Genomic DNA, 11,615 nt, shown 5'->3' with positions numbered 1-11,615 from the left:
TCAACCAAGAATTTAAATCACTAGAATGGTTCTCAGTGATTTCAGAGAACTGTGTTTGAGATCAGCAAACTTTAGAATTAGGTATGAAGGTCAGTAAGTTCTATATAGCTTTTAGATGTGAATTAAAAGGCCAAGCTTTTTATGCAGCATTGCCTGCAGAAACTCTCATAATTTCCAAATTAGTGTAAAATATTTTATTACAGTAGGCTGCTGACAGGTAAGACAGTCTATCTGTTTTATGTATCTTTAGAAACAGTATACCAAGGAAACAAGCAGAGACTGAAAGGAAATCAACTCCCAGACTCACTATTTCTTATTAAAAATGGCTGTATTTTCCCTGCAGCGAATGAATGCCCACTGGTGCATTAAGCTACTCCCTAACAGAGCAAAAATAAAAATGTTTACTAAATAGTGTAATATTAAATAAAATTCATAATCCCTAGGCTCTAAAACAGTGCAAGTGAGAAACTTGTTACTCTGAAATACCCCAATGTTATTGCAAAGAAACAAAGCGAGGAGGATGAACACACTACTTAAAGTGGTCCTTCCTATTTAATAGAGTAATGAATTTGCTTACACTGTACTCTTATGAATAGTGAAGTCTTCTATGGAGTAGTAGACCAGTCATATGCTCAGATACCAAACAGACTACGTAAAATGAAAGTACGTGTAGGTTTGTCAATGTGTGATCATTTGTTGGAAATTAATATATTAGTTTCTTCAGTATGACATGGCTTTTCAGTTGGAAAGAAGTGCCAAATACTTTGACGACATTCATCATTTTTAAAAATTCATCAAATCAATATGAAAAACAAGAGGAGAGGAAGAAGGTTTTAGGTCAAAACTTGTAGGGGAAAACCTACTATTGTAGTCTTGAAGTCAAACTTCAGGCAAGTAGGCAGAAAAGAAAGCTCAAAAGAAGCTCCTAATCACCATCTGGTCACTGAAAACTCGCATGCACAACTTCCCAGATTACTTATTTATCTCACATGGGTCTGAACTCATATGAGTGAATATGTGTAGATGCTGAACAGGCATCTGACTTCTGCAGAGATCTTGGACCAGGTGTGAATTTAGTTGCTGGTCCCTACAATATCAGCATTTGATTTTGCTTTAGGAAGTACTCATATATAGCTTCCTCTGCCTCAGAATGGGCAGTTGTTCCCTTTCCAGAAATTAACCAGAAAAAGTTGTCCATAGCAGATATGCTGTAGTTGGGAAGTGTCAGTGCTAGGCGAATGGTTGGACTAGATGATCTCCAGGGTCCTTTCCAACCTAGATGATTCTGTGATTCTGTGTGCTTCATTTCCCCCTTTGTTCTAAACACTATTTCTATTTCTTTTTCTCTGGTTAGGCAAAGTTAGTCAAAATTTTTTTCCTTTCAAAATTGTCATGAAGTCACCAAAGCATGTATATTCTGCAGGTCATTATATACTGCAACATCATATTTGTCTAGCCAGTTAGAGTGATATATCCAATCCCCAGAGCAACAGTCACAGAGTCTTTGTTGCTTATACTTGAAATGATTCCTATTATCGTCAGGCAGTAGGAGCCTTTGCTGTAGGAGGACCTGCATTTGTCCATGAAGTTTCAGTTACGTGACACCTCAGATGGTCCTAATGTGGAAGTCAGTTTCCTGCAGCATTTCAGTTTCTACTTAAAAAAAGAAATGGAAAATTAAATTTATGGAACAACCAGAAAACAAGTTCATCATGTCATGTCCTAGGATGTGAATACTGGTAAAGCTAAGCCACAGCACAGGGAATACATAGCTGACTGGAAAGCATGCTGCGAGCTACAAGACTGAGAACACCCCACAGTTCTCTTTCTCAGGACCAAAAATATTATTTTGCAAAGCAGACAACCTAAGGATTACCTTGCTCCCCCATACTTGCTCTCATATATCTTAATATTCTGAGCTGCCAGCCAAAGAACATATCCTTGGATCTTTACATACTTGGATCTGGATTTGCCTTAGTTGTCATTCTGTCACCTTCAGTAGTTCTAGGATGGTTGGAGCAAGCTGAGAAGCCAGACCCAAAACTGTAACAAAGGTGGTAAACCATGCAGTAAAAACATAATCTTGAAAAAAAAAATTGGGTTTGTTTTGTTTTTCATGCAGACTGTTACAAGAAAAATACAGCTGAAGAGATAAAGCTGGTAATTCAGCTGATGACAAAGGAGAAAGTAACTTTTCTAGTACTGGGATTTGTCATAGGTTTCTTGAAAAAAATATATTGTGCCTGAAGAATGCTCTATTTGTAAGCGCTACATGTTCTGTGTTTTGTTATCTTCTAGCCTCCCATAAAAACCCTCTGAAAAAAAAATTTCTACAGAATGTGACCTTTTCCTTTCATCATTTCTCCTTCAAAAAGAAAACTGAGGATGTTTTGCCTCATCTTTCCTTGTAGGAGTTAAGTGTCTCTATTAGGAGGGTGGTGCCTTGGCTAGGACAAGGTTTCCTGCATGGCCCCTGGAGACAAATCAGGAAAGAAACTGCATTTAGTGTATTTGTCTCATTCTGAAGAGAAATAATTTTCTGACTGCTTGAGAGGTGGGAAAACTAGCTTCAAACCCTTACTCCAAATCAATAAAGAACATTTTGAATTTCACTAAAACGTTTTCACTAAAAATGTTTAACATACTCTGAAGAGTTATTGTAATTTCACCACATAGTGCTTCGCTGGAAGAATGGTGATATGGACTATCTCATCAAGCAAAATGTCATTTCAAGAGTAAAGACTGAGGAATTACAGTATCACAAATACACTCACATTTTCTTCAATAGTAATTTCCCTTAAGGATGAATTTGCTTATGCCATCTTAAGTGCGTATTCACTACTGTGAATGTGCTCAAGCCCTAGAGCTGTAGCATGTTAACAACTACAAAAAGTTTTCATGCATCAGAAATTTACATTCTAAGCATTGGTATTCTGCTTTCTGCTACATTTCGTTTCTTATCAAACCAGTCTGGACTGCAGTATTAGAAATGGAGGTTACATGACAGTATTAAATGAAAGAAGGGAACTGTATTTTCTTTCTTTTCTTCTTACACATGTAGTATTGAGTTAAGCACATCTATAATTCAGAATTTTATAGCTGTGGTGCTGCTAAGCATTGTGGATGGCCTCTGTATAAAATTTAATCCCTCTTGTGTTATGCAGAAGTTATGCACTCTCTCTGAATCTCACTGTAGATGCTGTAGAAGCAGTAGGATCTTTAAAGTACATTCAGGTCTGCACATTCAATATCTCATAGAATATGCATAAACCCCTTAGATTTAAATGTTCAAAAAGATGTTAGCCCAACCTGTCCAACTCCTCACCACCATCTACCACGTCTAGATCTAGCAAGTGGAATTCAGGTGAGGGAAATAAGGCATCAGGAAACACAAACGTTACCAGAAGGGGCTTTTTTGCAAGCAGTGCTTTGTGCAGCTATAGCTATCCTGCTTTATATCACAGCTGTGCTGTGCCCAAAACACTGATAGTTTCCCATCACAGACAAATTAAGGAAGGTTGTATGGAGAAGAGGGAAGGAAAATGGGGTCCCTCAGCAGAATAAGCAACATCTAGTAAAACCACCTTCACTTACCTAAACGCCACTTAGCACAGCTTTACAAGGAATGAGGCAAAGAGCAAAAAGTGACATGGCTTAACATTTGCTAAGCAGTTTGGGCAGGTTGAAATGCCTGCCATGGAAATATTTTCTAGACAGCACTAGTTTCAACAAGCTGCTAAACTTCTTTATTGTTTACACTAATCCTGACAGCAGAAATGGGAAGAAGATGTGCCATGTCAATGTAAGCAGAAGGGGGTGATCCACTAAAGTACCATGGTAAAAAGTACTCTGTGGAAGTGCATGAATGCCAATGCACCTCCAAACTGGAACATGTTCAATGTGGAGACTCCACAGTCTGTTCAGACTATTCACTGACTAATTATCTTGTGTTTGTGTTGGGAAAACCCACCAAAAATGACAAACATGTATACAGTGCTGGAGTTGTCTGACCATAGACCAGTGGCCCTCCAGGAGAAAATAGATGCCCTAAAACACTTGCACCAGGCCAGCCGTCAAACCACAATATTTACGAAGCTACAAATCATCCTCAGTTACTCTATATGCCATTTATAAAGCTATCTATCTGGTGTTCTCGTTTGATCACTATAAGATCTACTGTGATATGTAGTATCATGAAGCTCAGATAGTACAGCAATGGTTATCAACACCAACTATGTTAAATGTTTAAGTAACTTTGTCTAACAACATTACTTTAGTACGAAACACAAAGCAGTACTAAAAGAGAAAGCTGATTCAAGGGACTTTTAAGAAATGTTTCTGTTCTTCTCTTGCCACTTAGAATTCAGGCGAGAATCCAGCCATAGTGAACTTTCAGGGAAGTGTTAAGTGGAATAGTCTTAGGCTAGTCCACATCACAAAATTTTTATTCTCACTGATCTTGAAAACAGCAGCTACTCATTAATCTGAAGATTAAATTTAATTTTGCTGTAATCTTGAGAGCATGTCTCAGAAACCTATACTATTGCTGATGATCCCCTGTAGAAAAAGGGAAGACCACATCCAAAGGGCTGATAATACAGTAAGTTCTGCACACTACAAATCTCTCTATAAAGAAAAAAGTATATTTCAGAGTTCATGATATGGTTAGTGACCTAAATTTAAACAGCTCAAACGATCAAACCAGCAGTAGTATACTACAAATGGATGTTTATTGACTGAATTGCATAAACAGATTAATTTTAAAAAATCATATTACAAACTGGTGCAGTACCATAAAATCAGTTTGTACATGCGGAGATGCCGTTCTTAGCCTGCACAGCTCCTGCAGCGCTGTAGCCCATTCTCATTGCAAGCAGTACACTTGAGGGCTTTGAATGAGTCCGTAAAGCAGTTCCGAAACACAGACATCTTGCTTCCATGGCACGCTGAGCACGGCAGGAAACCAAAGCCCCCACAAGAGAGGCACTCATGAGGATGCTGGACTCTCTGCTCAAAGAAGAATGTGAGAAAGACAAAAATGTTACCTCATCAACCACCATAAGCTCTAGGACAATGAAGGCTCCAGGACAGCTAAAAATACACATTCTTGTTCCCATTGGAAGCAATACCCACCACTCCATCCCAAGGTATATCACCATGGAAGATCAGCACATCTGCCTTTTCCTGTGGTCAGATCCACATGCAACGGTCAGAGAAGCTCACTGAACATTCATCAGTCACATTATACCTTAGTAGCTTGTGTTTATACTTGACAAAATAGCTAGCTATAGGAGAGCTTGCATACATTACTCTGATGTAGTTTAGGTCTAGATCAATTCTAGGAGGTATTGCAATTGATTGAATCTAAACTCCAGGCAATTTATGTTGACGTTATATTTTCTATGTTAAAATACTATGACTTTTAACATTTGCATGTTCATGCTGAACATATTGCTCCTATTACAGTTAGAGCTGATCATATCAAAAAGCAATTCATAGCTTCTGACAAGTAGTGCTTCAGGAAGTAAGTGGTGTAGAATGCTGAAGCTTTAATATAAAGAAGAAAGATCATCAATATTCACCAGTTATAACTGGACAAAATTGCTGTGAGCAAGGCTTGGATTACCTCAGTTCTCCTAATTCCTGAGTAAAACAATAATTTTACTCTATTTTGTATTGGATTAAAGACAATAAAGAACACAAGAAGATATTTCAAAGATATTTTTAAGTTTCACTTGCTGAAATGTTGCTAGTTTGTTTAATGATTGCCTTGAAGTTCTATATCAGACAAATGAAAGATATACCGCATTGGGTGCTTACCACAACACAGACATGCGGCTTTAACATTGCACTGTTGAGTAAAGACTTTACAGATTTAGTTACAAAGGAAGAACAAAATCCATACAATTCCTACTAGTGTTAGTCTGAGGAATTATGCACCACTAAAAAATTAGTCACAAATCATTACCAGAGTATACTAAAATATGTACAGATAACACAGTCCTTGTGGATTCATCAAGAAAACTGAAGAGATTTCTGTAAAACCATTAATAATAGCATTCATCTACTGACAACTCTGATGAACATGCAAAAAAAGGCTTTTTTTTCTTTTGTCCTGTAGCTCATAAACTTGTCGTTCTTATTCACCAGGCAAACAACTCCTACTACTATTAACTTCTCCGGGGACAATGTTTGGAAGTATTTAATGTAAAATTAGAATTCTTTTTATCTCAGGAGTGCCCACACCTTCCACAATTAATGTTGGCGGTTTACTTCCTTGGATGTTCTTGCAAATAATCTCAAAAATTTAAAATAATAATATTTTTTATCTTTACATTAATTATTGCTTGTTAGGTTTGTAAATAACTACCTTTCCATGTAGTTAAGAGAACTAACAAAAAACAAATTCAAAATTGCTTTAGCTCAGTTCCTTGAACAATGGTCATTTCCTTCTTGAATGGTTGACTGTGTAAATACTTTCTGCATCTTCAGTCATGAGGAAACCTGCCTGCCCCTTGCAATTGTAGCAAATAATTTTGAAACAAAAACAAACAAACAAACAAACAAACAAGCAGTGGAGCAGTGATTGTATTCTGTAAGCAGGTATTAGTCTGCTGTAGTCTGGCATTGTTTGTCTTGTAAATGTGGTCTCTGTCTGAAGATTAGGACACACATTGGGACAGGCAATAACGTTATAGGACCCACCAAAGCAGGATTTGGGGACAATTCATTAAGTAATGAAAAATGTTAAGGAGGTGTATTAGTTAACCTTTCTAGTCAGGCAAGAATGCTGCATGATTTAATCATATGTATACTTTTGTTTAATAGTTTCTGGTTAGCTATTCGATATGGTTCATTATGGCCAACAGGTTCTTCTGCATTTTATACAGAAATATATACACTGAGTCATTAGACAAGGAAAAGTTTGATGAGCTAAAAAATGAACATTTTGCTGAGTTAAGGAACAGGCCGAACAAATGCATAAGGTACCACCTACACTGCAAAGGGACAAGGCAGTTCATTATTTACTGGATAGGGATAAATCTCCCTCCTGAATAAGACAGAGGTGAACAACCCTTGGGCTCAGCCTGACTGGAACTTTTGGGGGAGTTCAAGAAGGAGACTGGATATAAGAAACCAACATGTTTCACAAAAAGAGATGCTCATTTTATGATAAACTCAAAGGTGTGCGGCATACAAGGAGTTACTGAGAGCACGTTACGAAAGCATATGTTGTAGTTTGGCTAAATGCAGGGAAAGAAAAACCTTTGGGTTAAATCAACTAGATGTAGCTTTCTTTTGTTCTTTCATCAGTGTCTTTTACAAATATCATATTCTCATTACCTATTTTTAATGTTGATGTTAGACACTTCTGAAGCTTATATGTTATCTTAATTTGGTTAGGGGTGATTTCAAAATAACAAGATAATTAAGAGCAGTACATTAATTTTCTAAGGACATGGCTATCCATATAACCCATTAGATATTATGACACACGTCTCCCCAAAATGTTCTTTGTTGCAAGCTATCCAAAGGGAAAGAGAAAATGACTTGAGCAGCCAATAGCACAAGACCATCAGAAAAGTGACATCCAGTAGAGATCCTAACTTACAGCAAAGCTGTGGGAAGAGACCCACACGTCAAGAGTCCTCAGGGAGCATGCATCAACTGTTCACAATAAAAGTCAAACTTGCCCCAGAGAACTTCAATGGACAAGGCAAACTAAGAGCTGGAGAAAGGCATGATAACCTGTAATTTGAAATTTGTGCAAATTGGTGTTATTGGAAACTTCCAGAATTTGCCCAGATTTTGTAAATGCCCGGCTTTAGGTCTAGCCAGAATGCAGATGTGCAGGTTGCCAGTGCATTCAATGTAGTACACAGGGAAGTGGAGTGGCATCCACACAAGAGGCCTGACTCCCACAGGGTATGGTAAAGGTTAAATTGCCAAAGATGATGTCAAAAGGTATGGGAAAGGGAAAATTACTTGCCTTTCCTGCTGTGGCAGAATCAAGAGAGAATAGAGATGGACATTTTGGTCTGATGTTATTACCATTCACATTTTCTCAAATGTAATGGACTGTGATATTATGATATCAATCATTCAAAGAGAAAAAAACAAACAAACAAACAAAAAAAGCATTTGGGATAACCAGTTTATAACAGAAGAAAAGGAACCGGTAAAAAAAGAAAATCTACTCAATTACAAATATTCAGTATACATTCCTTATATTTATTTGTAAAAATAGTTACCTCAATTTTCGTTAAGAGATCCTGCAGTTCCCCAGATTCATTCATTAGTAAAATTTTCTCAGCACCCTATTAGTAAGAAGAAGAAGAAAAAGTTCAGCCAGTTTAGCATGAAAAAACAGAGATGATTAGAAGATTTGGTCTTGGAACTTTAAACAGTCTGAGGACAAATTTGACTCACATTAAGTATTTCGTAATTAGGTCAACCTTAGGAAAGCTCGAAGGAGAGGAGAATCTAATCACAGTTCTGATAGTAGTGCCTGAAGTTCAGTATGAGGTGTCATATCACATTGTAAAAGGTGACACAGTTTGGAAATTCTGATAGCGTTCCCTTTGTTTTATAGGGTATGTTTCCTGACAGAATAAAAAATGTCTAGTTTCTGTATCAAAAAATACAATTATATAAATATATAACACATTAGAGAATGCAGCAAAATGAGAGGAGGAAATTGTATTTCAAATATTCTGGCAGTTGAGCATTGAATTAAAAGATAATAGGCCTAATGTATAACACAAGGAGAAAAAGGGTAATGAAAATACTGTAACAACGTTAAAGTCAGACACAACAATGAATAATAATAGTTTAGTCTGAGTACATTAAGTCTCTGAGGGGTTCTGTGATCTGAACCGAGGAGGTACTGAAGTAACTTTTTTCCTCCTGAAAGTAAATGTTAAGAGATTATGGCAGACAAAGAGTCAAAGATGATATGACTGGTTTTTTCCCTTTTCTTCTAATCAGACAGCCACATTTGAATGCTTATACTTCATGTATAAATTCACTGAATACTAAATATTACCAAACACTTGCAGACACTTTAAATCAGTGGATCACACGAAACAGACATAAGGTGAGGCAACTGAGTCCCAGATGGAGGGAACTGCACAGCCCTTACCTGCTGCTAAGGACAATTGGCCACATCTAGATTGGGTGGTGGGTTCATGCCATTGTGCTCCCCAGTTTGCTAGTCCCTGCATGACCAGACTGTTAAATTTCATCTTTGGGTTTGCTTCCAGCATGAGCCGGCAGGTGGGCTGGGATGCTGGCAGAGGGCTGAAGTACAGTGGGATGCTGGTACATGGCTGAGGTGTGGTGGAAAGCTGGCACATGGCTCGGATGTGCCATTGCTTTGAGCAGACCACAGCACCCCTCTCCCTGTTACTGAGAGGTACTAGAAAGGGTGCTAGGGAGCACAGGGAACACATGTGGATCGCTAATGTACATGTTAGTGTCCAACCATTCACAGTGCCTTGCTGGGGACTGCAGAGGACACACGTGTGTTGCCCGAAAGCCAGCTAAGGGCTACCAAAACACTGCCACGGATTTTGTATGACACCCTACTGAAGTTAGTTTCCCTGCAGAATGTCATTTTGCTCTGACTTTGTACAAAATGAAGCACTTTTGACTTTGATGATTTTTATTTCAGTTAAAAAGCAAAATATTAACATTTTGGTGGATGAGTGCCACTTTTCTAGTGAACATTACTCTTACAGTGCTACACTTTCAAAGAGACTTTTTTTTAAAAAAGAGAAGTATCTACAAGGTAATTCGTTGTGGTTAATTAGTCACAGAAGATGACAGGAGACTCAGATTGGCTAGCCTTACTTGTGCTGACTCTTCTATTGAAATCCGTTATAGATCATGGGCACAGAGTATACCAGCTTCGACATACGCATTAGGCTCTCTGTATCCCCAGCAGAGCAGCTTTTAGCAGTCTGTCAGCCCATTTCATGCTTGCCCTCTAATCTTACTCTGCTTTCACACAGAACGAGCAATAGGAGTGATTGGCACAACAAAGAGAGGGTTTGCCAGGGCAGTCCATCGAGTATTAGCTCTGGGCCTGAATACACTGCAGTGGCTTAAGACAAAGCTTGCGCTGCCCATCTGATGCAGACATTAAGGATTTGCGGCTTTATTGGTGTAATTGCAGCACTGCAAATTCCCTAAGCTAGGGGAAACCCTGATTTGCCCCTTTTTAGGAAAGGATCTCTTCTCTGCAGTAACAGCTGGCAAAAGCATTCTTGTGACTTCTGCTCCATGTTACAGTAATGCTACATGATAATGCTGACTGGCTTTTACAGCAGTGTAATTAAAAGTCTGACAGGTTTCCCATTATAGATTCATATTTTAAAGGATTTATATTTCAGATGACATTCAGTCAGCCAGCTGTGTTACTTTTGAAGCGGAAAGCCTCATTACTACAGTTTTAAAATTAAAAACCAAACGTCCAAATGGCTATCAATGTTTTTAAGGGTTTCAGCGTGTCTTTCTGATTAATAGCTGCCTCAAGTGAAATTTGAATAAAAGATACTTTGCAGAGGTTAACCTTCCCTTGGATCTATTAATCTTAACACACAGAGTCTGTAATTAATAGAACAATTAAACCAGCTGTTAAATAAGACCAATAGCTGCTTTCTGACCAGAAAGTGATGCCTTTCTTTTTCTTCCTAGACTGTGCTCAGTACACAAGTACACACAAGGGGATGTGAAACATTAAAGAGTCTGTTCCTCCTAAGACTCACCTAATGAACATGAGGGACAGTGGATATAACATTTACAGAAGCAGCAAGGAGAAGTGAGTTATCAATTTTGTTCACCAGTTAAATTTCAAAGCACCAGCCTGTGAATCCTTTATCTACTAATGTCAATAGCTCTCTACCATGTTGGAGGGCCCTAGGGGTTGCTGTGGCTAAATCACTCAACAGGTTTTCTAGACCATTTTCATTCTCCAAAATACTTTCCCAATTTTCTTACGAGAATATCCAGAAATTAACATATTTCAGGTGTTGTCCCACTGATTGCAGAACTAATTTTAATTAAACCAGTCTGTTGCTCACCTGTCTTGGATGTAATCCATTAATATTTTCACATTGTCATTTTTCATCAAGGAACACACATGGATATACAGCTCTGCATTTGGCTGTACTAGAATAGCTGCTGATTTTGGGAAGCAGCCTCTCTTCCATATCCTTCCTTAAATACAGAGAAAAATTACTCCCAGCACTGCAACATCTCTCTTGCGGACACATTTGCTGTGCTGAAAAGTTACATCCCTTATTTCCTTAGAAACAAAATTTTACTATCGTAAGTATATGGGTGAGGCATCTTGCTAAGGCAGCAGAATGCAATCACATGCCCTACCACTACTGGACCTGCCATGTTTTTTCACTGAAATTTACTGAGGAGACAGGCAGTACATACCCATCTTTGCCCAGAGTTCACGTGCTCTTCAGCCTGCAACACTGCACTTCTCATAACGAGGTGTCCCTTGGCAGCAGACACGCAAGGGGTATGAATAAATGCCTGGAAATCTGCCCATAAACGGAGAAAATTGACACTGCAGTATAGTACCAGCACCAGAAAAGTTG

At 38.2% G+C, this 11,615-nt stretch overlaps 1 protein-coding gene across 1 annotated transcript in view; it reads right to left on the bottom strand.

Moving 5' to 3' along the window:
• Nucleotides 1-4,734: 4,734 nt before the first annotated feature.
• Nucleotides 4,735-11,615, bottom strand: part of GRXCR1 (glutaredoxin and cysteine rich domain containing 1) — a 39,254-nt gene continuing 32,373 nt past the window's right edge. The window contains exons 4-5 of the mRNA XM_026847040.1: nt 8,253-8,318; nt 4,735-5,007 (exon numbers count right to left, since the gene is read on the bottom strand). Coding sequence (XP_026702841.1) covers nt 4,828-5,007; nt 8,253-8,318 — 246 coding nt within the window. The 3' untranslated portion in view covers nt 4,735-4,827. The remainder of the gene's footprint in view (nt 5,008-8,252; nt 8,319-11,615) is intronic.

Source organism: Athene cunicularia, assembly GCF_003259725.1.
Source record: "Athene cunicularia isolate RWA chromosome 4 unlocalized genomic scaffold, athCun1 chr4_part1, whole genome shotgun sequence".
NCBI lineage: Eukaryota > Metazoa > Chordata > Aves > Strigiformes > Strigidae > Athene > Athene cunicularia.
The sequence above is the reverse complement of the archived record's forward strand: the minus strand, read 5'-3'. Positions and strand labels throughout refer to the sequence as shown.